The sequence below is a fragment of the Eleginops maclovinus genome, chromosome 16 (genome assembly GCF_036324505.1).
Source record: "Eleginops maclovinus isolate JMC-PN-2008 ecotype Puerto Natales chromosome 16, JC_Emac_rtc_rv5, whole genome shotgun sequence".
Classification (NCBI taxonomy): domain Eukaryota; kingdom Metazoa; phylum Chordata; class Actinopteri; order Perciformes; family Eleginopidae; genus Eleginops; species Eleginops maclovinus.
This window is the reverse complement of record NC_086364.1, coordinates 1,903,551-1,931,024: the sequence shown is the minus strand read 5'-3', so window position 1 is coordinate 1,931,024 and position 27,474 is coordinate 1,903,551. Positions and strand designations below refer to the sequence as shown.

Sequence of the window (27,474 nt, the reverse complement as noted above, 5' to 3'; positions counted from 1 at the left end):
ACTGCCGAAGTATTTTATACTGTTGTATTGTAGCATTCTACTTTTACTTGCAGTTTGTAATCGTCCTTTTCTGTCCCACTGGGACCTGCCTGCAGTGTTGGAGGCAGCATCAGCCCCAGATGCCTCCCCTCCTCACATGTGAGAGCAGCACAGAGCCAGAGAGCATTGTGGGAGGACCGGGGGCAGGCTGAACCCAACAGACTGGACACACCAGACCATCCTCTCTGCAGCCCATCCAGACCCCCTGAGATGGAACAGCCCATGTTTAATGCCAAAGCCTGCCTGCACTGAAAATGAGTGTCTTGTTTTGAAATATTACAGAGGGGTCCGCAGCAGGGGGGTGTGGCACTCTTTTCATTTGTTCATAATATCTGTACAGGAGTCTCTGTGAGAAGTGCTCTGCCAAATATAACGTCAGCCGGATTTCTGCAGGTGACTCTGACAGCAGGTGGTGTTGGGGGGGCTGCATGTCCGAGCCCACAACACACACACGCTGCTGTAAACCTTGTAGATACTCCTCCCGCACCACTTTTCTAACCTGCCCCCACACCCAAATTCACTCCAGGGATTGCATGTAAAGGACTCGTCAGCTTGGAGAGGACGATCCACCGCTGGTCTGTTCAAAGAGTGTCCCTCTGTCCTGATACCTGTCTTCATCAGAACAGTGAGCAAAAAGTAAAATACAGCGGTCCCTGTCTCCTCCTCCTCCTCATGCCCCTGTTCATTAAAGAAAGGTAGAGTGTGGAGAGACCAGGGACTGGAGCAGAGTGTGTGGCTTCATACTGCATGGTTGCTGTGGATGTGTGTGAGCTGCTGTGTAAACCTGTGTTTGGTAGTCACACATCATAGGCTACACGTGGAACATACATCTGATTTATAAGGACGGCTTTTAAAGATACGGAGCTGTCCTGTACTTCAACAAGATGTGTCTCTGATGTGGCCTCATATCTTTCTGTTACTGTTTTATAATAAACGACTAACTGCTGAGTGGACGCCTCCTGCTGGTTCTTCTTTTTAAACTTCCCTTTATTGCTTTCTTTACAGGGTGCTGACAGTTAAAAACAATATCTTTTATTTTTTATTTTATCCACCTGTTCTTTTTTTGTACAGGTTAGAGACACAAACATGGACATAACAATAACATATGGAAGAAGACATTCCCATCTCAGACTAAAAGAAAAACAGAAGCAATAAATATAATCATTAGGATTGCTTCAACATTTCATAAACACAAATAAATAAAATATGTTGACAGCCCAATACCACCAAAAACACACACAACATGCCAAGCATATTTATCGTTCCTTTTGATTTTTTGTGTTAATCATTTTTTGCAATATACTAAACCATTCCGGTTTCTCCTTCATTGAGAAAAATATGTATTCTAGCCAGAAGAATAGTTGTAATTGTTTACTGTTCACGGTCTTCCTCTAAAAGCCCAAATAAAATATTAAACGGTGTAAATGTGAAATCAATATTGAGTGTCTTCAGACAATTTTCAATGTTAGACCACAGACATGCAAGGTCAATAAAAAAAAGAATGCATCTGGTCTTCCTCTTCATCACAGAATAATGGTGATGGCCCAATATTAAAGATGTTGAGTTGTTTTTTTGTAGCGGTAATCTTGTAAAAAATCTTCAATTGGAAGATTCTTGAATAACAATCAATTGTTATACTGTATATAGTTCTTGTTTCCAGGGTATGAAAATATTAAAATCCTCTTCCCAGAAAGACAGTTAAACAGTTACTTTAAAGAGAACAGCGCCTGAACGGGGACATTAGCTACATTATAATCAAACAGTAGTTAGTAGTTGGATATGTACCTGAACCATTATGGGCTGTAATTTTCCCCGTTATTAGAACATCACCTGTAATGTCCAGCCATCTGTAGGTGCATCATCTTGACCCAGTTGTTAGTAATAGCTTTTTTTTCCAGCAGGAAAGAGAATTTGACCAGATATTTACCCCCTACATGTACAGTCCCTCCATATCACCCAAGAACAATATAAGAGGGATTGCGTAACCTAGCACCATGCAGACCTGCTGTTGTTGTACACAATATTACACTTTATTCATCCTGAGGGGAATTACAGTTTCATGCTGGTGTTCTTTACAAGACATCAAACTTGCATACCTGCATTTATGGATTGGTGTCAGAGTTTAGGGAGTTCAATGAGTTGGAGGTTTGATTCTTTGCTCAAAGACATATCGGCAGTGGCAAGATGGGGAACTCTCTCCAGCTTTCTGTCCACGCTCTTGGTCCAATCAGGACTTGAAGCAGCGACCGTTCAGTGTTCCCAAGACTGAGCTCCTGCGGCCCAAATTATTCCAGTTTCCACACGTTTTATTTTTAATCTTTTACAGTAATAAAACATTATTTAACCCAAACAAAAACTCAAATAATCCAGGAGACATGTACTAAGACTGTATCAACCTGCAGTTTTCCACAGGGCCGGTCCTGCGCTATTCTGGGCCCGGGAGCAACATCGCGCCTGTCAAAGGCTACATCCATTGCCATTTCACCAGGAAGCCATTTTTGGCGTCGCTTACGGTCTTCTGGGAAAGTGGGTGAACCCAGTATCCTCAAATTGGTCTCCCGTTCGTATATTCAGCCAAGAACTGTAGACTCGCTTTGCATTTTCTGCCTCCTTTTTTGTGTTCTCGGTCCTCCGTACATAATCCTTTGTCTTTTGAAAACCTGATTTGTTTCCAGACAATTTGATTTAGCCTAGGCTACCAACTAACCGAATGTTGATCTTACGTCTTGAGCCTGCGATTACTCCCACTGGGGGGAGGGGGGACTTTTGATACATTTAAAAAAAAAAATCGTTAACAGTCAATAAGGAAACTTCCAGAAGCAAACATACAGGGTCTCTTTGTGCTGTTAAGTGAGACACACTCGGCGATACACTTAATTAACTTAATTTTAATTTGATTATTTTATTTTTTGGGCCCCCCTCCAGACCGGCCTGGGTGCAATTGCTCCCGTTGCTACCCCTCCAGAACCGGCCCTGATCATGGTTATTGCTTGATCGGTCCTTTCTCAAATAGTTGTCAGGTTACACCGAGCAGGTCTACAGCTCCTGAAGCTTCCTCTGACCCGCCCTGTGTGTGAGCAGTCTCCTCTGCTCCCCGCTCATCAGTCCGGATAAATTCAACGTAATGTGTGTGATCAGTGTCTCTGGAAGGCCATGGGGGGGGAACCCACGCTGCTGGGGCTGCGGAGGCTCGAGTCGTATGAGCTGGGTGTCATTCCCACAATGCCCTCTGTCTTTGGCGTGTCCCCAGACAGGAAGTCGTCCTCGTCCTCTCTGGAGCACTGACACACACACACACACACACACACACACACACACACACACACACACACACACACACACACACACACACACACACACACACACACACACACACACACACACACACACACACACACACACACACACACCACACCACACACACACACACACACTACACACCCCACACACAACCCCACCCACACACACACACCACACACACACACACACACACACACACACACACACACACACACACACACACACACACACACAGTTAGTCAAACTACAACATTCTGAGAAATGTTGACTGCGTGACTGAAGCGTCCCGATGCTAACCCCGATTACCCCGCTGAGTAAGTATTAATAGCATTAGTTGTATAGTTAAGGTACAACAAAGAGTATTCAGAAATACAAACATTAAAACATATAGTATGTAGTACTGTTTTCCCAGGCTTTAAAGAAAAGTTAGAAAGCTAAAATCCATCAAACTGTTTTAACTGTTTATCTATTACATTTCTGGATTCTTGTCCCACATTCCTGCATGGTTTCTGAGCATCTTCAGATTACCACTGGATTTAGTTAACGACAGACAGGTGTGTTCAAAGATCAAAGCGTTTCCACGGCAACGCCCTGCCAGTGAACGAGAGACAGCCTGTCAGAGGATGCGTTGACAATATTGTGCTGCATTATTGCATCATTATTAAAAACTGTAACTGCAATCAGCTAAATATCCTCCCCAGAGTATTTAGGATACCAGAGGAACACCTGATGACTCTGTGTTTGCTATATGTGTAAGTCCCTTTGATTAAATGAGCATATCGATGCGACCGTGACACATTCCCTACATTATGATCACCAAATGATGTATAAAGAGTGAAAATTGTGTCCAGCCGAGCACCAGTTGGAAAAAAACCTCAGTAGATTTTCCAGCACCTTGCCGTGATGTCCCCCCCCACTCTAAGTCTTAGCGAGCTCTCCCATACACACCCATTATAACATGTGAAACAGTGTGACACTTTCACAAAACGTAAGCTGCGACTACGTGAGAACCGTACTAGGTATCAAAACATATCCAATTAGTCTAATAAAGTCCATAGTCTCGAGAACCGTTTAAACTTCTAATGTTTGTTCTACGTTAAAGTATGTGGAATCTGTATGGGGTCAAAGTGGGCTGTTTTTGAGCTTTGTTCAAATGGATTTCCCTTTCATCCCTATGGGGAACATGATCGCAGTTTTCAAATCTCTTCATAACACAAGACAACAAGACATAACACACCGATCCCAGTCATTCCGCACGAGTCCAATACTAGACGATTTGAGGCTTCGCCAGTCACACACAATAATTACCGAAAACTCATTTGTCAAATACTTTCTCTGCCTGATATCACTTTTCGGGTAGATGCCTTCAGGAAAAAATAAACAAACTTAACGTGTGTTGTTGTGAGCTGCAACTCTGATAGGACAGGTCCCCAGACATTAGAGTTTGCAGAGGATTGCTCAGCCTGTCATCTCACCTGTTGTCCTGCTGTGGGGGGGGGCTGCTCTGTGTCTGGTAGCTCCTCCCACACCTGGTACAGAGGCTCGATCAGCTGACTGGACCTGCACACAGACACACAAGTTTTCACTGCCTATTGGTGGAAGAAGAGCCCTGTACCAAAGGGATAGAAACAGTTGGATCAGTGAGGGGGGGGGGCAGATCAGAGGACCAAATAAGAGGTACCTGTGGAGCAGGTAGGGGTCGAAGGGGAAGAAACTGTCCAGAGGGTTGGTGTTGGTGGTCACGCTGTCCCCCCCCGCAGAGCTTCGCACCACGGGCAGCACGTGGCGGTTGTTCCTCTCGATGATGGTGTAGCAGAACACCACCTGGTACTTCCTGCAAGAGAACTGGCATGAAGCTGGACCCGGAACACAGGGAGAACACTGGGAGAACACAGGGAGAGCACTGGGAGAGCACTGGGAGAACACTGGGAGAACACTGGGAGAGCACGGGGAGAACACGGGGAGAGCACTGGGAGAGCACTGGGAGAACACTGGGCAAACACTGGGAGAGCACTGGGAGAACACTGGGAGAACACTGGGTGAACACTGGGAGAACACTGGGAGAACACTGGGAGAGCAAGTGGAGAACAGTGGGAGAACACTGGGAGAACAGTGGGAGAACAGCGGGGGCTGATGAAACACACTGGAGATACAGGAAGTTACAGCGGGAGGATTCTGAAGGGACAGCTCCCGGCCAACCAGCCTCTCTCACTCCTCAATATTTAGTTATCCCTAAGAGAAGAATCAACATCCCAAAACCTGTCAAAGAAAGATCTGCCATATAGAAACCACAGGGAGACAACAATTACACACGCTCAACTGTTGCCTGGGGGGGGCATGTTGTTTTATTCCGCTCGCTTTAATGTAAATAAAGTATTTCCATGAAAAGGGAAATACTTTTACTACATTAATATGACAGAGTGACTAGTTGTAATTGGATACAAAAAAAACATGTGTACCTGGTGATGGCAGCGAACATGCTGGTGACTGCAGGCAGACACACCTTCAGAGGGTTCAGCTGACTCATCACCACACGCTCCAGGTTCAGACCCTGCAGGTACTCCAGGCCTGACACACACACACACACACACACACACACACACACACACACACACACACACACACACACACACACACACACACACACACACACACACACACACACACACACACACACACACACACACACACACACACACACACACACACACACACACACACACACACACACACACACAGTTACAACACTACCTGATCTAATATTATTTTAGGACGTCTCACTGCCATGTGTTCCTGTTTCCTGCTAGCTTTCTGAAAACATCCTTGTGATGTGCTGTTATTCTGGGAAATGCTCACACTAAATGAAATGCCTTGCTAAAACATATTTAACTAGCTGTAATGCTTTAATTAATTAACTCTAGCACCCTGGTCTTGACTGGCTCTTCAGGAATAAGCCTTTAAAAGCTGCTTGTTTGTTTGTGGTTTAGTCTCCTTTTAAAAACCAACAGTGATGTCATAGCTGTCAGGAACCTTGAGGAGTAGTCCCGTCAGGGCAGCAGGGTGTGCAGACTGTCACAGATCAGCGTACCTTTCTTCATGTTGCCCTCCAGCATGGCTCTGTGTCTGAAGATGAGGGTGTAGAAGACGGCCTGGCAGGCGGAGTAGAACGGTCCATGCAGGCTGATGTCGCAGCAGGCCGTTCTGCCGCTGCCGTCCTGGCTGTCGATGTAGCGATGGATCCATGAGAGCAGCAAGTCCAGACAGGCCCGCACAGTGCTGCGGGGGGGGGGGGGACAGGGGATTATAACAGCAGGGTAAACATCATCACCGACTCAGGCTTTGGGTTCCTCTGCAAAGTGACTCACAACACAGGGATGAACTTGGCCCGGGCCAGGAAGCTGCCCAGGTATCCAGCAGCCGCCTGGCGCAGCACGGCTGGCTGGGAGGGGCTCTGCAGGATTTTCCACACGTGCTCCAGGAAGGCCTCCGCCAGAGCCTGGGACGCAGAAATACACGACATACAGAACTGAACTCACGAGACGATGGAATAAACCATGTTTATACAAAATGTATGACCGTATTTTCCGGACTATAAGTCTGAGTATTAGTCGCGCTTGTCAAACAATGTGCTCTGTGCTCTAATTGACAAGGGGTTTCGTTGCATGAAATGGTAGCACCAGGAAGAGCCACCGTAAAATCATTAATATTCATCTCCGTGGCAACCACCTGAGCATGGAGACGTACCTGCCTTTGTTTGTGTTCGGAGTGTATTTCAGTTTGGTGTGTAGCCTATTAATGTAAACTCTTTTCTTTCCGGTGGTACAGCAGTTTTCAATTGTCACAATTGGCCGTAGTTTAAACGCAGTCAGACAAAATACAATATATAACTAGAAATCGCCAGATTTATAGTCCGGAAAATACTGTACGGTGGTACTGACCACTCTGAAGCTGCAGAGGTAGAACAGTGTGTACTGCACATGGCAGGAAGCATGTGTGGGCAGGATGAGCTTGTCAAACACACTCAACAGGTCTCTGTACAGATCCTTAGTCCGGTCCACGCGAAGAGATCCTGAAAGGGGGGAGGCAGATTAGAGACACATCTTACTCACACACCAAAGTACACAAAATACATCTTAGAAATGCTGTGTGACTCCATTACCATCCACGTGGCACACATCCTTGATGTACGCCAACAGGACCGCCATGAGTGTGTCCAGCCTGTCAGCCACTGGGTGGGCCATCACTGTGGGCCTGGGGGGGTCATCTGCTGACATGTCCTCATCCTGACGTACACATGTTATCATTAAATGCAATCTAGAACATTCAGAATCAAAAACAGGTTTATTGTTTATTTAACACACGAGGAAAGGCCGAGGAGTGTCGGTGCCTACACCCACACAGTGAAAGATCAATATGAGAAAAGGTAAAAAAACTATGTTAAGGAAACTATTATAAAATTGAAATATAGCAATATTTATATGTAATATAGATATACAACAAAAACAAAACTATGTGTGGTAAAATATCACACAATGTTGGAAAGATGTGCAGATATAAGAGGTAGCTTTGTGTACAAGCAGGGTGTGGTTAGAGAGCCGCCTGATGGAGGGGTGGGAGCGGAGCGGCTAGAGACCAGACAGCTGATCAGTACCAGGGAATTAAAGCGTGCTAGTAACCTGGTTCTGGTCTGTTCTGCAGTAGGCTGGGTCCTGGGAGGACGTTGTCAGTCATTTATTTTGAGTTGCCTTTCATTATTTAGGGACAACAAACCCTTTTTATTTCAAAAATCCTTCTCTTTCTTTTTACCGTGTGTGTGAGTGGAAGCGCTCTCAGTGGGGCCTGAACAGGGACATGAAAGAAGGAAAAGGATTTGAGTGGATATAAAAAGGGTTTATTGTCCCAAAATAATGAAAGGCAACTCAAAGTAAATGACTGACAATGTCCGTCCTGTGGCCAGCACGTCCTCCAAGGACCCAGCCTACTGCAGAACAGACCAGAACCAGGTTACTAGCACGCTTTCATTTAGAGACTTATTACCTGATTCCGATCAGGTGTCTGGACTCCAGCCGGTCTGCCCCCACCCCTCCAGCAGGCGGCACTCTAAACCCCCCCCGCTGCCTCAGTGATTCATCTACAATCTACCCAGAGGGATCACAGTACCATGTCAAAGAGGCCTTCCTCCGTCCTGTCCTCTGCTCTCCCACTCTGCACGGAGTTCTCTTCTGCCTCCTCGATGTCTGAACGTGATGCACTCACCTGAAACACACAACACACACTGTAACACACACTGTCACACACACTTGTCACACACACTTGTCACACACACTTGTCACACACAGAGCTTCAGGGTAGAATTCTCCTGTGAAGCTCTTTGGGTGACCTGTTATTGAGGTTGAGATACTTACATCCAGTTTGAGCATCTTCCCGATGATCAGCTCCAGCACGTCTCTGCGGAGCGCCGGGATGTACATGCTGAGCCTCAGGAGGTTGTGGACGTAACACTCCTGCAGAGCAACATGCTGTCACTGGCCAAGCACATCACACTTTACAACGTGGTGCTCAAACTATAATAATACATGTAAGGTTTTATAGCACTCTGGGTCCTCAAAGCACTGACTGATTTACTCTGATCTCCTGCTGCATTATGAAGCATCAGGTCTGCTCTCTGTCTGAGTCAAAGCTAAACGTGGAGGAGCAGTGTTCAGTTATTCTGCTCCAAACTCCCACAATCCTGCAGGATTCTCACCTCTTTTAAATTCAGGCTGTTTCTGTTTGCTGCTGCTTTTTATTAAATCAAATATCACTTCATATCTTACACTGCACTCTCACGTGTATTCTTCTTTTTATGCCTGCATTAGTTTACCTTCTTTTAATTTATATATATTTGGCTTTTCAATGGCTCTTTATTAAATGTTATTTTATAATGTGCTTCTTTTGCACTGTGCTAATTCTTGAAATGTGTTTTTGAGTGCATTCCTAGTTGTTCAAATGTGCTGTGTGTGTGCTGTGTAAATAATCTGCCTTGCCTACGTACTCAAAGACAACTTACAATAAAGAAAACATGTCATACATACATATACACACACAAAAATGACCTCCACTCGGCCCAATATGTTGCAATATACAGGACTATAAGTATAATGAGCATCAGCTGTGACTTTCATACAGGAACAGGATGCTTTGGTGGCAGATGTGTGTCATTTCTCCACATTGGGGCTGTCCCCAATGGAGATGCAGATGAAATGTTTCAGCTTTCTTCAATGAACATATCTACTCAGGCTGGTTAGATCCCTGCTGCCTCCCTCTGTGTGCGGACTCACCAGAGTTCTGGGAGATTTCCGCACAAAGGGGAAGTTCTCCTGCAGGATGGGCATCAGGAAGCGACTGGTGCTGAAAGGAGAGGACACACCGTCACGTTATAGCACAGAACACCAGGCAGGACGGGGAGTCTTTGGGAACATCTGATCATCATGCTTCTACTGGATTTAATGATATATATTTATGCTAAGGTAGATCATTTCAACAGATCATGGTACAGTCCTCTAGCTGTGTCTCCCTGTCTTCAAACCAGAGTCACTGTTTACTGAATTGTCCCTCCGGCCTTCCATACAGTCAGGATCGTGGGAAGACAACGTGGTGGGATTTATTCACATCACATGGTGCCTTTCTTTAGTGGATATGGAACCAGTCTGCTCATACTGAACTTTTCTATGGATATTAGGTTTCAATTTTCCAGAGCAAAACTTTGAACCATCGATAAACATTCACTGGAAGTATTTGGCACCTAGAAAAGCATTCATATAAGTCCTTATAGGAATCACATATTGCTAAAGGGATTGTAAAATCAGCCTCTGAAGGACAGAGCAGCAGGCACAGAGCCGGTACAGACATCAATAATAGAAATGATGCAGGGATCATTTGTATTGGGAAGTTCAGAGCTGGTTCCTTATGGTTCCTGCATGCACCAAAGCTCCATCTTTGATTCAGGTGGGTAAAACACAGATGCAGAGACAGGAAGAGAGAACAGAATCATATGGGACTTACGATGGAACGTATCTGGTGATGAGCTGCAGCGCCCCGTGACACTGATCGAAGTTGCTGGGTAGGTCTGAACAGATCACAGCAGCAGATTAGTGTTTAACATCATCTGTGTTCACCACACCCACACTCAGCATGCCCTCACAACCTCCTACACTTTCAACCAGCAATCACACACCCCTCACACACCTCGAGACCGTACCAAATGCCTCCTCTTTTACATTCAAAGCTTCTATTTCTCTCTCAGCCGTTGGTATGAGGCTGATGATGAACAGTGGAGGACAGGTTTGAATCAGTATGTGAATGTGTGATTACTGTCTATTTATTGAAGTAATCAACCGATTAAAAACAAATCTCAATTTCAACCAAATGATAAATCAGATACCATGAGTTCAGCTTCCTTTAAAGAATAGAAGCAGGGGCAGTGGTCTGCTGCAGTAAGAAAGAATGATTTGCATCAGTAGAAAAACAAAGTAAAACAAATACCTATTTAAGCAGATTATCTGGTCAAATAAAAACACGTTGTGAACTTTGGAAATGATTACATTTCCATTTCATAATAAATGTGGACTGAACAATGCACCAGTCACAAACCCTACACAGCCACCCCTGGAATCTGATTTTACTAATAGTATATTTCTAATATCCTATCTGGTTTATCCCATAAAAGGCGCTGCCAGTATTGAAATGTTGATTTAAATCTGAATATAATTGCCTTAAAATATCTTGTATATGTGTCTTTTGTTGTTATTTATTTATTTCAATATTGATTTTTGTTGTTAAGGTCTTTTTTTTCCTTTCTGTTTGTTTGTTTGTTTTTTGGTATTGTTGACCCTGGTAGAATGGTTTTAACTAGAAATTTCACAAATAAATTCTATAATAATAATAATTCATTTTATTTATGGGTGCCTTCTTTCAAAGCTCTCAAGGACACCTTACAGAGCATAATTAAAAACAAGCAACAAAGAAGGTCAAACAGTAATTTCAGACTTAAAAAAACAAAGACTTAAAAACAACTATCAGTTTAGAGTAATTCTGGCACAGAGTAGGCCAGTTTAAAAAGGTGGGATTTCAGGCAGGATTTGAAAGTTGAGAGTGAGTCCATATTGCGGATTTCTTGCGGGAGAGAGTTCCAGAGACAGGGGGCAGAGTGGCTGAAGGCTCTTGACCCCATGGTGGTCAACGTATCTATATAGAAAATCTGAATATAATGAACTGAGGTTTGAATCTACAAACTATTCAGAGCAGCCCCCTCAGATACATCATATCTCTAGGAATGCGAGTATGATATATTATATACGTTTTGGACAGAAACATTTCATGTATTGACACTCCAGGTAGAGAAATCAGGAGGACACCTACTTTCATCTTCATCGTCTGAGTCAGAGATATCCACTCCGCCCTCACAGATGGTCACTCTCTCTGGAAACAGAAACACAGGTCACATCTCCACAGTGAATACTCTCTGATTAAAATATAAAATCACTGAAAACATGACACAAGGACAGCCAGGGAGCAGAGCGGGAGATAACCAGCATTATTTTACTGACAGAGAGAGAGCTGGAATCCCGTTTCTAACTCTATCAATATTTAGACCAGCAGGGAGAGGGGCTCACTGGGGGTGAAGTGTGAGACCACCATCTTGAGGCAGGCACACAGGTACACAGTCTGAGCCGACACCAGGTTACTGAGGAAGGCCATGTACTCCTCCACCACTGCCGGGCTGCGGCCCACCCAGGGAAGCTTCTAGAAACACACAGGGAGAAATCAGAAGTCAACACTGGTGCTCGTTTATTTTTCATCCCACCCTCTCCTTTGTGCCATCAGGCGGCACAGCTCAGAATTGACCCCGACTTAAGAATTTAACAATGAGTAAACAGTTTGATTTAACTCTATTGTTGTTATTTTATATATTTATTGCTACTTAAATAATTGTTCAGTTATTTAAACTTGTACCAGTCCTCTCCTGTCCTATTCCTGTTGCTGCTTTCACCTCTGAATTTCCCTTAACCTGGATCAATATAGGTTTATCTTACGTATCAATAATTGATAACAGCTTTTTATTATTAATAATAATAATAATGATAATAGTAATAACAATAATAATAATGATAATAGTAATAACAATAATAATAATGATAATAATAATCATGATAATCATAATAATGACGATAATAATAATAAAATAATAAACTTGACACGGCCACGGAGTGCTTTACAGAGTATGACAGAAAGAAAACTAGAAAAAGTTAAGGAAGATAATTAAAAACAAGGTATAAACAAACAGTTATATCACACAACCATAAACACAATAAAACAAACAGTTGCCACAAATTAAAAAGATAGGTCTTTAATTTACTTCCAATGGAGGTAGCTGTTCTAAGATCCCCAGTTTCCTTGTAGTGTACTCTAGATAACTCTAAGATTAAATTCGAGGATCTGAGTGTCCTTGCAGTTAGATAAAATGAGACCTCTCTTACATGTGTTGGGGCAAGGTTATGTAAAGCCTTGTAAATCTAAGGGACAGTTATGTCGTTTGAAGGGTGATACTAGTAGATGGTGGTGGACCCAGTGTGAAGAAACAGAGAGGAGCCCAGCATAGAAGCCAACTAAGAAATCCAACACAAACTATCCTTGAACATCTTTTTTCTTTTAAGTTATTTTTCGGGGCTTTTTGCCTTTAATCGGATAGGACAGTGGAGAGTGACAGGAAAGTGGGAGAGAGAGTCGGGTGGGATCCGGAAAGGACCACGGGTCGGGAATCGAACCCGGGTCGCCGGCGTACGGTGCAGGTGCCGCAGCCAGTTGCGCCACGGCCGGGGCCATCCTTGAACATCTTAAAGTCTTAGTCCTCACTCATGCAGTTATGCCTGGTTTGCTGCATGAAATGTATAGACAAACACCATGTGCTGAAGCTAATCACACATTTAGAATATTTCATGTCTTTGTTCAACATACCCATTAAACACTCAGTGCTGGGGGAAAAGCAAGTGAACCCTTGGATTGAATAACTTGTTTGACCTCCCTGTAGTTCACCCTTAGCTTCATCAGTCTACAAAACATTTTGGCGGTCTCATTATGGAGATGTGAGGTTCTCTTTGACAAACTGCAGTGGTGTTATTCTGGATAGCAGCGGCTTCCTCTGTGCCATGGACACCACGCCGGATCAATGTCATACTTGCTTGGCGCCTGTTTCTAGGCAGAGTAGCCGCACTTCTAAATTGGTTCTTTTATAGAACATTAGTCTCTTGGACATTACTTTGTAACCCTCTCCACCTTTTATGCAAAATCCACTTTTATGCATAAATACGTGTCCATTCTGTGTAAAGATCCTCCTCAGAGGGGCGTGGCCAGCAGCAGCTCATTAGTATTTAAAGCTAGTCACAGAATCAGACCATTTGGAACAAATTAAAAATGTTAGAGTGAGTTTTATGAGTCAAAGAAGCTCGAAATAACACTTCTAGTTTAGCGGTTCACATTCTTTTTCTAACCCACACTGTGAATGTTTGAATGGTTTATTCAAAATGGACAAGAACAACACAATAATTGGTGTTCTATCAGTTCAAACAGACTCTGTTTATAATTGTAATTTATTGACCAATTCATGCATAAAACCAGCACATTCCAGGGGGTCCTCATACATTTCTTCCCAATGAGCAACAATAGGCTCCACCACCCTTTTCTCCCCACACTCACGAGGACGGTGTAGATAAGCTGCTCATGGTCCTTAGTCAGCTGGGTCACACAGCTCCGGAAGTCCTGCAGCCACTTGATGATCTGAGTATCCTGTGAGAGGAGAGAATCAACAATGAAACACACACACACACACACACACACACACACACTCACACTCACACTCACACTCACACTCACACTCACACTCTACCTTTATCTCAGGGTCAGACAGCTGATGTTTCAGCAGCTCATAGTCTCCAGAGTCTCCCTGTGAACGAGAGGAGAAGCAGCACGGCTTTATATCAACACGAGGCAGATCAAAGTGCTTCACAAACATCAAAAGCATTAAGAAATAGAATCACATTATGCAGCGACATTGAAAAGCATTTGAAAAACATTCACAAGAGAATAAAATGAACAATAATAACACTCGTATAGAACAGATGAATACAGTGCCGTGTGAGATATGAACGGTTCAATAAAAAGCTGCAGCAAAAGCGGACCTGCAGGATTCTGGGAGTTTGTTCCAGATATTTGGAGCATAATAACTGAACGCTGCTCCTCCAGGTTTAGTTCTGACAGAAAGCAGACCTGATGCTTCATAATGTAGCAGGAGATCAGAGATGTATTTCAGCCATAAACAACTCAGTGCTTTATAAACCAGCAGTTTAATGTCAGTTCTTTGACAAACAGAAAACTAAAGAAATCAAAACTTGTTAATTTAATATAGAAACACAGAGCTGGAAGGCTGAGGGGTTAACTGGATCTATAAGAGGGTCAGGGGTTTGATCTCCAACCACCTGCAGTCCTCACATGAGGCAGGATACTGAACCCCAACCTCTGTCACAGTAAAAGTCCTGCATTCTAAATATTCCTCCAGTGAAAGTAGAAAGTACTCTCATCTAAATGTACTTAAAGTAGCAACAGTAAAAGTAGTCATTGTTTGATTGGTCCATTTCAGAATAATATCTCTGATATGTTTTATAATTATGATAGATAGATAGATAGATAGATAGATAGATAGAGAGATAGATAGAGAGAGAGAGAGAGAGAGAGAGAGAGAGAGGCAGACCAGACAGACAGCTCTCGACTAGGCTTCCTTTCGCAGTGCAATTGCATCTTTTCCGTAGGTGAAATCCGGGAAAATCGTGAATATTAATGAGGGGGAACCGGGGATTATCCAATCACGTTGGTTAAGTCCCTGATCCAATCCAAAAAGGCCAAAATCCACCACATGATTCCAAATCCACATGTCTGCTGCAGGGTAGCTGCTGCATTTACTCCAGGTGAACTATAGTCTGATTTAAGGGCTGCTTATATTTACCATCATTCACCCAGATCTGTGAAGTAACTAAAGGGATTAGATACATTTAGTGGAGTAAAAGTACACCATTTACCTCTGATTGTAGTGGGGTAGAAGTACAAAATAGTAAAAAAATGGATACACTCAATGAAAGTACAAGTACCTCAAAATCACAGTACGTGAGTAAATGTACTTAGTTACTTCTCACCCCGGACTGAAGGATCTGTAATGTAGGGGTTCAGAGTTGACTGACTGCTGAGTGGACGATGGAGCTCTCACCTGTTTGTGTTTAGCCAGAGTTGCCGCCACAGTGCCTCCGAACCGGACCGTCTTCAACGGAGGAGAGTTCAGGAAGTCCCGGTCTATCTCCATGTTTCTCCGTGAGCATGGAACAGTGATTTCGCTTCGTCAGCTGTCTGTAGGCTAAAGTACCGGAGGAGACACCCTGCCTACATGCTCCCCTAACAGAGCCGCGGACAGAGTTAATCACATAGAGTTACGCCAGTATTTTGAAAGTAGTGGACGACTGTTAAACGCAAGCGCGTGTTTTCACAGCAGGAAGAGCACCCCTTGTTTACGGAAGGGAATGCAGCTCAGCGGTGCCGCATTCAAAGTCTTCCCCTAAAGTCAAAGCATGCGCTAACGGGTTGTTGTTGTTCTTCTTCTTCTTTGGGTTTAATGGCGGATCGCAACCAACTTTAAGGTGCATACCGCCACCTAGTGTACAAGAGTGTATAACATTATGTCATTTACCCTTTCTTAAATTCTACTCACCAGCCTTGTGTTGTTTAAAAAAGTAAAGAGAGCCTTCCTGGTGACTCTTACCCCCTCTCCCTCTGTTCCCAGTATCCCCATTAAATCCAGTCCCTCCCCGCCTCTTGGACTTTATCATGTAACCTTTCTCTTTCTACTGTATACATGGCACAGTGAAATATGATATGTTCAACGTGTTCTTTCACTCCACAGTTCCCACATTTGTCACTATTCCTTTTCCCCAGTACAAACATGGTGCCATTTAAACCTGTGTGATCCAATCTGAGTCTTGTTGTGATGATTTCCTCCCTTCTGTTCCTTTCTTTGTAGTTCTTCGTTATCACTGACTTTTGTATTTTATGGTACCTTGGTACATGGTACTTAATTTAATTAGCAGCCCTTCCCTCCACATATAATCATATGCCTTTTCAATGTCAAAATATACTATTGCCATCAACTCTTTCATTTTCAGTGTCTTCTCCACCTCGTTACTTACTCTAACTAGAGCATCTATTGTGGATCTTCCTTTTCTAAATCCATTCTGGAAATGACTCATTAACCCTCTCTGATCCATTACATGCGAAAGCCTACGAACTATAATCTTCTCCATCCATTTCCATAAGTGGGATTTCAGCGCTATGGCCTATAGTTAATAGGATTAGCAGGATCCTTCCCCAGCAACTCGGCATAACTCCATCCCTCCAAATTTTGTTAAAAAGTCTCCGCACTAGCTTCACTGTTTCCACTGGTAACTGTGCTCTCTGCTTCAGGGAACAGTATCATTTGAAGGTTCTGATTTGTTTTTGTCAATATTAATCATGCAAACAGTTACGATTAAACATATGATTAAACTCAAGTACTGTACTTCAGTACAATTTTGAGATAAATGTACTTTACTTTAGCATTTATATTTTCTGCTACTATGTACTTCTACCTCATTACAACTCAGGGTAAATGTTGTACTGTTACTCCACTACATGCATTTAACACTTTTAGTTACTTTACAGATCTGGATGAATGATGGTAAATATAATCAGCCCTTAAATCAGACTTTAGTTCACCTGGAGTAAATTCAGCAGCTACCCTGCAGTATACAAAGCCATTCAAACTAGCTGCACCTTTACCAGCTCTGAGAACACTTTAATGATCAATCATTATAAAACATATCAGAGATATTATTCTGAAATGGACCAATCAAACAATGACTACTTTTACTGTCGCTACTTTAAGTACATTTAGATGAGAGTACTTTCTACTTTCACTGGAGGAACATTTAGAATACTTTTACTGTGACAGAGTATTCCTACACTCTGGTACTTCTACTTTACTCAAGTACAAGACCTGAGTACTTCTATTTTACTCAAGTACAAGATCTGAGTACTTCTACTTTTACTCAAGTACAAGATCTGAGTACTTCTACTTTTACTCAAGTACAAGATCTGAGTACTTCTACTTTTACTCAAGCACAAGATCTGAGTACTTCTACTTTTACTCAAGTACAAGATCTGAGTACTTCTACTTTTACTCAAGTACAAGATCTGAGTACTTCTACTTTTACTCAAGTACAAGATCTGAGTATTTCTACTTTTACTCAAGATCTGAGTACTTCTACTTTTACTCAAGTACAATATCTGACTACTTCTACTTTTACTCAAGTACAAGATCTGAGTACTTCTACTTTTACTCAAGTACAAGATCTGAGTACTTCTACTTTAACTCAGGTACAAGATCTGAGTACTTCTACTTTTACTCAAGTACAGGATCTGAGTACTTCTACTTTTACTCAAGTACAAGATCTGAGTACTTCTACTTTTACTCAAGCACAAAATCTGATTACTTCTACTTTTACTCAAGTACAAGATCTGAGCACTTCTTCTTTACTCAAGTACAATATCTGAGTACTTCTACTTTTACTCAAGTACAAGATCTGAGTACTTCTACTTTTACTTAAGTACAAGATCTGAGTACTTCTACTTTTACTCAAGTACAATATCTGAGTACTTCTACTTTTACTCAAGTACAAGATCTGAGTACTTCTACTTTACTCAAGTACAAGATCTGAGTACTTCTACTGTTACTCAAGTACAAGATCTGAGTACTTCTACTGTTACTCAAGTACAAGATCTGAGTACTTCTACTTTTACTCAAGTACAATATCTGAGTACTTCTACTTTTACTCAAGTACAAGATCTGAGTACTTCTACTGTTACTCAAGTACAAGATCTGAGTACTTCTACTTTACTCAAGTACAAGATCTGAGTACTTCTACTGTTACTCAAGTACAAGATCTGAGTACTTCTACTGTTACTCAAGTACAAGATCTGAGTACTTCTACTTTTACTCAAGTACAATATCTGAGTACTTCTACTTTTACTCAAGTACAAGATCTGAGTACTTCTACTGTTACTCAAGTACAATATCTGAGTACTTCTACTTTTACTCAAGTACAAGATCTGAGTACTTCTACTTTTACTCAAGTACAAGATCTAAGTACTTCTACTTTTACTCAAGTACAAGATCTGAGTACTTCTACTGTTACTCAAGTACAAGATCTGAGTACTTCTACTTTACTCAAGTACAAGATCTGAGTACTTCTACTGTTACTCAAGTACAAGATCTGAGTACTTCTACTTTACTCAAGTACAGGATCTGAGTACTTCTACTTTTACTCAAGTACAAGATCTGAGTACTTCTTCTTTACTCAAGTACAAGATCTGAGTACTTCTTCTTTACTCAAGTACAAGATCTGAGTACTTCTCCCTTCTCTGATGCATTGCTATCTTGTACAATTCATACAACTAAATTAAGAATTGTTTGCGAACAACCCAACAGTGTTGTAACCATGACAACATGTTTACTGTTCCCTTTAGAGGCTGTGTCTCTTCTTAAAGGTAACTGTCAAAACGACAAATAATCAATTTGACACTGAAGAAAAAGATCAGTGGCACAAATGTGTTACAATTAAAATGTTTATTGTAGCACTTATTAATTATTAGTATTAACAATATTCGTATCAATTCAAATAATGTATTGGCTGGTTCCTCAAGGTGGCCTGGGGGTTAACTGCATCGGAAGAATAAAACATCCCCACACTAAGGTAAGGTAAATATGTTGAGTTGAGTGCTGGAGGATTCAGCTGAACCTTTTATGGATATGAAATGTCCATAAAAATGACGTATATGGTTATATTATTGTGCAGATTTCATAAACAAAACAGAATATATTTAATGAAATAACATACATGTTTAAATAATACATCTGCAAAAATCATTAAAGTAGCCTAATAAAGAACTTGTAAAAATTATAGACTTAGTGTCCAGCTGCCTTTTCCTTAAAGCTTCTGGACTCAAGTCGGTTTTTCTGCTTCACGTTGGACTACATTAAATACACACCATGAAAAAACATCTCAGGGATAAACATGTAGAAGAGCGGACAGATTTGGTTTTATAATCCCACCACTAGGAGTCGCCTGTATAACACTTCACATCCTGCAGAGCGGCGTTAGAAAGAGAAACAGTTGGAGTTACTGTAGTATTGCAGCTTCAGCTAATTCATACACAAAATACACAAGATAAAATAAGATATATTTCTACAATATATTTTATACCAGTCTTGCACAGATTTATGGAGACTAACTGTCAACATTAATATTTATATATTAATAACAGCAAACGTTTGCTCCTTGCTCATTCCAGAGGCGGCAGGAGGACATGGTGAGGATGGTGAAGGGTCAGAATTTTCGGAAGACCAGAAGTGAAGTAACTAAGTACATTTACTCAAGTACTGTACTTAAGTACAATTTTGAGATACTTGTACTTTGCTTGAATATTTCTATGTTATGCCACTGTGTACTTCTACCTCATTATAATTCACAGGTAAATGGTGTACTTTTACTCTACTACATGTATTTAACACCTTTAGTTACCGGGCAGATCTGGATTAATGATGGTAAATATCACCAACCCTTAAATCAGACTTTAGTTCACCTGGAGTAAATTCAGCAGCTACCCTGCAGTATACAAAGCCATTCAAACTAGCTGCACCTTTACCAGCTCTGAGAACACTTTAATGATCAATAATTATAAAACATATCAGAGATATTATTCTGAAATGGACCAATCAGACAATGACTACTTTTACTGTCGCTGCTTTAAGTACATTTAGATGAGAGTACTTTCTACTTTTACTTTACACTGCTCATCATTTTTCTAGTCATGGATATGTACTTACTCACCTACCTATTTTTATTTTTCTTTAACCTGCTATGCCACTTTTAATGAAACAGTGTAAATGTCCCTGCTGTGGGACTAAGAACGGATTTTTGATTCTAAGGTTAACTTTAAGTGTATTTTGATGCTAACCCTTCTGTACTTTTACTTGAGTAATGCAAGATTTTTACTTGGGACAGAATATTCCTGCTCTCTTGTACTTCTACTTTGACTCATCAAGATCTCAGTACTTCTCCCACCTCTGCTGAAAATATTTCTTCTAAAGAAGAACCAGAGGTCTGATGTTGAGGTTGATGTCCTTTACTCAGCCTGTCTTCCTGCTGAGGAGGGAGTCTGGAATCAGAGGAACAGCCAAACAGCCCCCTGCTCTGACACCATGCGAGCGTTTTGGTGGGTTCACAGACATTGAGCGGATTAGTCTCCTATGATTACATAACTTTACACATTTTGGGTAGTTAACGCTGATCCGGATCCTTTTAGACTAAATCTGACATCGTTTAGCCCAAAAAAGTTAATAAACCATAAAACAGTGTCAATGATTGTCTTCACTTCACTCTAATACACAGAACCAAACAATGGCAGACGAAACTGAAAATACCAAGGCCAAAACACCACAACAGATTCTAACAATTCACTTAATAACTTATGGAATGGATCAATCCCAAATTGGCCCCCTAATGTAAAAAAAAAAAAAAACAGTGACATCATCACTGAAAACACACTTCTGTTTAGACAACAAAACATGAACCAAATGAACATTAGCATTAAATATCAATATGGGAAAAAAATGTATTTTTCAAAAACATGTCATATTATATATATATATAAATATTATTGTATATAGTAGGAGCTGTCTGAATCAACCATTGTAAGATTATTAGTAAGTAAGTTAGTAACAGGCTAATACTATCAAAGACAATCACAGGTAAAAGCTTTTTTTTTCAACAGCTATTTTAACAACCATTTTCATCATCGTCCAGTATTTAACAAACCTTTTAAATATATATCATTTTGGATAATGGATGTAAATCAATGTCTGGAGTGATACAGAAAACCTAAAAAAGTGAACAAGCTTTATAATCATATGTTTATATGTTGAGAAACGCAGTCAACTCCATGTTCGTTCATTTGTTTGAGTAACGTTTCTGGTGAGATGTGCAGACATTGATCTATCTAATGAGTATCATGTACCAGCTGTTGGATCAGGACAATACTGGCTGTAAATCTTTATACCTTATTTATGCCTACAGTTTTAATATGTAAAAAACAGCATCAGTGTTCTGCTCTGTGGGATGCAGTGTGTGTAAAACTCCTCTACTCGTCTATTATCCTTTTGGATCAGCTATTCCTTTTAGTAACAATAATGTAGCCTTGTGATTAAAAGTTGTGTTTTTTCTTACATTCATTGCAATATTCTTTTGATGTGCTAGCTTTGCGCTTGCGTACTTTCTCCACATTTAGAACTGATGCTAACTGGTCACAGTACATGGAAGGGGTTTATTTCCTCCTGCTAGTAGAAACAATAATGCAGGCAGAAGTAGAGCAGTCTAATAAAGCCAACTGGTTCCAAAGGTTACAGACAGTCTTATCAATCTGGGTGGGACCAGGAAGCACTCAGTGCACATTTGTATTTTAAATGATATGTTTGTATCCAGTTGTTCGTGTTGTAACTTGTTAGCTTCTGAAACTACGTAAAGTCCCAAGAAGGTTCAGCATGACCCATCTGAACACTAAATAAATATATAAATCATAATCACAGCCTTCAGTGAGGTAAGGGTCACAGTGTGTAGACTCATTTACAGCTCCTATCACAGGAGCCGCTCCTGCTTCATGAACCACCTGAAGGCTGGATCTACATATTTCATGATGTGTTTAATTTGCTTCTCACAAATAAAAGTGGATACAGTATAAATGAATAGATTTTGCTTCAGGAGCAGACACAATGGAGGTGCCATTACCCAACTGATTACTGTCTGAGTTAACGACACAAGTAGGGTTAAGGTAGGGTTTTCAAACCAAGCAATATGTAGACTCCTATAAAAGAGTCCCTCCAATGATCCTTTGTAGCCCATCAGAAGTATGTTGCGGTGTCTTTTCCTGGACTGACCTCTTCTCTTTCATTTGGCTGCACTTCTGTGCGTCAACTTCTATGAGAACAAAGCCACCATTTGCCAGATGTCAGACACACATCCAAGAGGAAATATCAAAATGGAGGACATGTTTGTGCAGAAAAAGCAGAAACATGAGGTGAAACACCAAACCATTAAAAAGTATTTCCAAAACCAGAGGGAATCTGAGGCGGGGGGAAGAGGCCAAAAGCTGTGTTTACAGCAAGGCACAAATCCTACTCATTGTAGGGCTGAAACCAATCACATAAACCTCATTTATTCCTTTTTTTTTACCACTTAGGTCACCTTTTGAGGTAACTTAACAGAGTTGTTAGGGATCAAACTATTGCTAATAGCAGATATTAAAGACATTGTCATGAGTAGGTGGTGTGCAGTGGGTTTTCAAAAGTTTATCCCATTAAAAAGAGCTGCCATGTTTGATCTACAGCCCCGGAAAAAATGAAGAGACCACTCCACATTTTTTAAAATCTTTATCTCTACATGTAAGGAAGCCTGTCCAGTGCTCAGCTCAAATTCTCTGGAAGTTCATCCCTAAGAGCGACCCCTTTCACCCTGTCAACCGGCCATTTGTTACAATTTTAGTATAAGAATGTTGATCATACCTGGCAGAGAAAAGTATGCTACAGTATCCAAACCAGGAAGCCCACAGGATTATCAAAGGCCCCCATCACCCCAGCAACAAACTCTTCTTTCTGCTGCCGTCTGACAGACAGTACCGCAGCATCAGGACCAAAACCACCAGACTCAGAGACAGTTTCATCCCACAGGCCATAAGACTACTAAACACCTGAGCTCTGTAAAGTGCCTCCATAACACAAAACATTCATCTGGTTGCATCTCAGAATTTATTTAATATATTATCTTAATAGTTATTAGTAGATAAAACTGTATTTAATTGGATTTCACTGTACAATATTTTATATTTAATGTTATTGTATATTTAATTATATTTACATTTATATAGAAGTCTGCATTACTTGGTCATTTTCTACATTCCATGCGTAATTTATCTTATTGTGTTTATTTATTTTTCTGCCATCTATATACTTCATCTAAAGTACTTATATACGGGTCTAACAACATAACCTGCACTATTTTACTCTAATTTAAACTACTCTGTTTCATTTTGCACTTTTTTTGTTTGATTTCAATTCTTTTTATGTTATTTTTCTGTCTGATGTCCTTTTATAATATGTTGCATTGTTGGAGGAGCTCAGGACCTTAGATTTTCATTGCCATCACTACACTGTAGCTACTGTGCACATGACAATAAAAACCCTTGAAGTTACACATGGAATTTGTCTGTTTACATTCAACTTCAAGAACTTTTGGCCAATCCATCTCTACATAACCTACCCATAAATCAGGACCAAGTTTCCTTTAGGAACTCTGCAGGGCACTGTGTGGACAGAATCCACCCTCCAGAGAAAGACAAGACCTCTGTGAGGCAAAAATAAGGTCAAACCTCTTTCAAATTCTATCTGTCTTTTCTGTTTGTCTTTAAGCAAATCCAGGATTTTTGATTTCAACATGACACTTTTTCAGTTGTCCTAGATTTCTCGTAGCACCGGTAATAAAAAAAGAACATCTTAGGACATTGAGCTCATTTGTGCAACCGTCATTATGAAAATGTTTGCTGTAATTCTGTAAATGTTTACTAAAACATGTTTCTCAATCTCAAACAGACTGGAATAATGCTGCCATATTGATTAAAACACATTTATTAGGAAAATATACATTGTAATAAAGTATTGAACAAAGACTCAAAAGACACATTTTCCACATATCATTATTAATTACCAAAAATGTCTTATGAAACTCACAAACAGTATAAAAGTGGAGGATGGTCCGGAGGCACAGATGGAGGACACGGTAAGGGTTGAGATCAGAGCAGGTTCAGGTGCGTCGGCCATTGTTCAAACCATGGGCGTGTCTGTGGTTAATGTTTGATCAGAGATAGTGTTCACTGCCACAGCCTCAGGTAGTGCTTTCAGTTCTGCATTCACAGACATAAAAGAGAAGAGAATGAAGTTACGCACAGCAAGAACACCTTCATGAAAACAAGGCATTTTTCATGTGTAAAGGTCATTTTTACTTAGTTTGAACCTTGAGCTGCTACTCTAACACATTAGATGTGTCTTTCATGAACATATCACACTGTAAACTTCCCTTTAATGATGTTTTATAAAAGTAATAACAGAAAAATGCTTTTATTGGAGCACATTATGCCTAATATTCTGTTGAGATCATGTGTTAACACTGGGAAATTACTCTTATAACATTGAAGGGCATTTGTTTTAAAGCTACCCCTGAGGACACTGTGTCCTTACTGGGAATTTGGGCTTTAATGATCTTAATGAGGAAGATTTTGCTTTCTAAAAATACCCAAAATGACACATGTTCTGACAGTTTCCTGGAAAACATCAAATGATTAAAGCTCATCTGAATTATATTCGGTGTATAACATCATTAGAAACAGCTTTTAAATCACTTTACTTATTACTTAGAATATTATTGCACAATAATAATACAGAAACAACTAAACACAACATTAAAAACATTAGTTAAACTGTTCCTTGTTTCACAGCAGTTTATGTGCAAACCATGTCATTTGAATTGCCAACATTTTATCTAAAAATGAGAATTGTTGAAAACAATCCCCATTTTAGTTGAACATGTTTTATACTTCTGGTTTCAAATTCTTTGAATTAAGCGTTAGCACCAACATCATCTGTCTCCCTCCTACAGGTGTTATGTATGATGGTATAAGGTTCGAAAAAAATATATCTAGTCTCAAAACAGATATGCAAGTGGAACAAAGCCAGTAAAATATATAGATGTAATATAAAAGGCTGTATAATCCTGTATAATGCCGTGGTAGCCAGTTGATTCATAGTGAAATGTAGGCTGTATGTGACGGAGGTCAGGCCTCACCTGCAGCCTCTGCTGTGTGCGGCATCTCTACGTAACAGCCCGCCACTGAGGAAGCAGCAGTTTGCGGGGTGTGCTCCGGTGGGGTCATTGTTGTCATGGCAACCGTCACCTGCTCGGCCCCCGGCACCTGTTCGGTCCCCGGCGGCCCTCCGGCTGACCTCTGCGTGCGGGCCGGTGCTCCGTTCCTGCGGAAGGATGTCCTGATGCCGGAGGTCACGCGACTGGAGAGGCGCCGCACCGCACCGCTGAGGCCGCCCAGAGCCCCGGGGTCCTTCTTCAGTAACCCCACATCATCCTCCAGATCCGCTGGGGGCACCTCGATGTTCCCGGAGTACCAGAACACCCACCAGATGAGGCTGAGGAAGATGACGATGGCTCCTGCGTAGATGAGCAGGTCATAGAAGAAGACGTTCACGAACACCCCGAGCAGCAGGACCAGCAGCCCCACGATGTCAAAGGCTACCGCGAGCCAGAAGCAGCACACACAGCGGCCCAGCCCCGGGTACACCGGCTCCATGTCGGCATACAGCAGGTCCGTGAACCCGGAGACACCCCTGATAGTTTATTGCCTGGAGCCTTTGTGCCTGGCATCGCGTGTCAGAGCAGGGTAAGGTGAGTCAGACTGCGGGGAGGGGCGGGCTACTCCGGGGGGAGGGGCTGAGCTCTACCGGGCGGTGAGGTGTTCTACTTCCCGGGCAGTAGAGCTGCCGTCTGAACAGTTATGAATGTTGGACAAAATGTCTGCAGCACGTGTTTTAGCCCTGCCCTTACTCACCTTATCTCTAAACAAACAGGGAACCTTACCTTCTGAGTCGCCGAGGCTTAGATAAATAAATACGAAAGGCCAGTACAATGAGTTAATGTTGCATAGGACCTTTCTGACAACACACATGAAGCACATATACATTAAAAGAAGTTTATTAACATTAACAGAGACTCATTTGTCTAAATGAATTAAACAAAACCTGTCAATGAAAAAAAGATTTAGGAATAAGTAATTCATCTGTTTTAGGCCTTGTGTGAGTTTAATATGCAGTAGTAGCCTACGCACTGTTATCTGCATGGTCAGCACTCTATAGACTTGTATTAAAAGTAATGGAGTAAATACCACTATAATAACAAGGGTTATTCCCATTCTAGGAGTACTGTACGGACTGTGCCTGAACAGTTCACTCATGCTACTGTACGTTTTGCTTTTGTTCCACTTCCAGGCTGCGTCAGTGTGATCCTGTGCTATTAGTTAATCACGACCTTGGTAGTTGGTCGACCGTCCTTTGCTACTGTACTTTCCGTTTAAATGCTCCACCATAAATCTTCTTTTATTAATGACAGATGATTGTGTGCAGTCTGCAGTGAGTGAAAGCAGGTGCTGATCTTCACTGTTTAATCAACTCTTTTTTTTAAACAGAAACACAGGCTCCGTGTCCAGACTTTATGCAGCACGTTAGCATGTTGTGTCCGGACAGCTCTGATGCAGACTGCACACACACAGATGGACGCGCTGCAGGCCACATCGGGTCAGAACAGTTCATACGCTACTCTTTGGCCTGCAGCTGTGTGTGTGTGTGTGTGTGTGTGTGTGTGTGTGTGTGTGTGTGTGTGTGTGTGTGTGTGTGTGTGTGTGTGTGTGTGTGTGTGTTTTGGTGGTCTGCAGCCATGTTGGTCTCCGAACAATCCCAGATGGATGTCCAGCAGCATTTCTCTGCCTCATTAATCCTGTTCTAAAGGATTTACACAGAACACCAGCTTATGGAGAAGATGAAGATAAATAACTAACAGAGAGCAACAATGATACAACGGGACAGATGGGCGGCAGAAAATGACCCATTTGGGGCGGCCTGTGTGACATATTCCTCAAATAAACACACTTTAAAACCATGCATGTGTTCAGATGTAGAGACTCACAGACTCACACACACACACACACACACACACACACACACACACACACACACACACACACACACACACACACACACACACACACACACACACACACACACACACACACACACACACACACACACACACAGTGCCGGGGGGTGGGGGGCGGACAGCTCTGTGTTACAATAAT

General features: G+C 41.6%; 3 protein-coding genes across 7 annotated transcripts in view; 1 reads left to right on the top strand and 2 right to left on the bottom strand.

Annotated features, from left to right (window-relative positions):
• si:dkeyp-72e1.9 (syntaxin-binding protein 4) overlaps nt 1-989 on the top strand; it is a 107,841-nt gene extending 106,852 nt beyond the window's left edge. For all 5 annotated transcript variants that reach the window (XM_063904300.1, XM_063904299.1, XM_063904296.1 and 2 more), the window contains one exon: nt 96-989. In XM_063904300.1, the coding sequence (XP_063760370.1) occupies nt 96-142 (47 nt within the window). In that variant the 3' untranslated portion in view covers nt 143-989. The remainder of the gene's footprint in view (nt 1-95) is intronic.
• A 1,835-nt stretch (nt 990-2,824) lies between these two features.
• Nucleotides 2,825-15,978, bottom strand: rrn3 (RRN3 homolog, RNA polymerase I transcription factor). Its single transcript, XM_063904301.1, has 17 exons — nt 15,635-15,978; nt 14,264-14,320; nt 14,074-14,163; nt 11,994-12,123; nt 11,740-11,799; nt 10,384-10,447; nt 9,660-9,729; nt 8,745-8,843; nt 8,500-8,595; nt 7,499-7,622; nt 7,278-7,408; nt 6,705-6,835; nt 6,428-6,615; nt 5,799-5,907; nt 5,021-5,173; nt 4,815-4,899; nt 2,825-3,320 (listed from the first exon to the last, which is right to left on the bottom strand). Exons 1-17 carry the CDS (start codon nt 15,725-15,727, stop codon nt 3,174-3,176), a joined length of 1,827 nt encoding a protein of 608 aa, XP_063760371.1. The 5' UTR covers nt 15,728-15,978; the 3' UTR covers nt 2,825-3,173.
• Nucleotides 15,979-24,171: 8,193 nt separating this feature from the next.
• On the bottom strand, nt 24,172-26,033 carry si:dkeyp-72e1.6 (transmembrane protein 238-like). The gene is made up of 2 exons (XM_063903304.1): nt 25,401-26,033; nt 24,172-24,462 (listed from the first exon to the last, which is right to left on the bottom strand). Exons 1-2 carry the CDS (start codon nt 25,915-25,917, stop codon nt 24,383-24,385), a joined length of 597 nt encoding a protein of 198 aa, XP_063759374.1. The 5' UTR covers nt 25,918-26,033; the 3' UTR covers nt 24,172-24,382.
• Nucleotides 26,034-27,474: the final 1,441 nt, after the last annotated feature.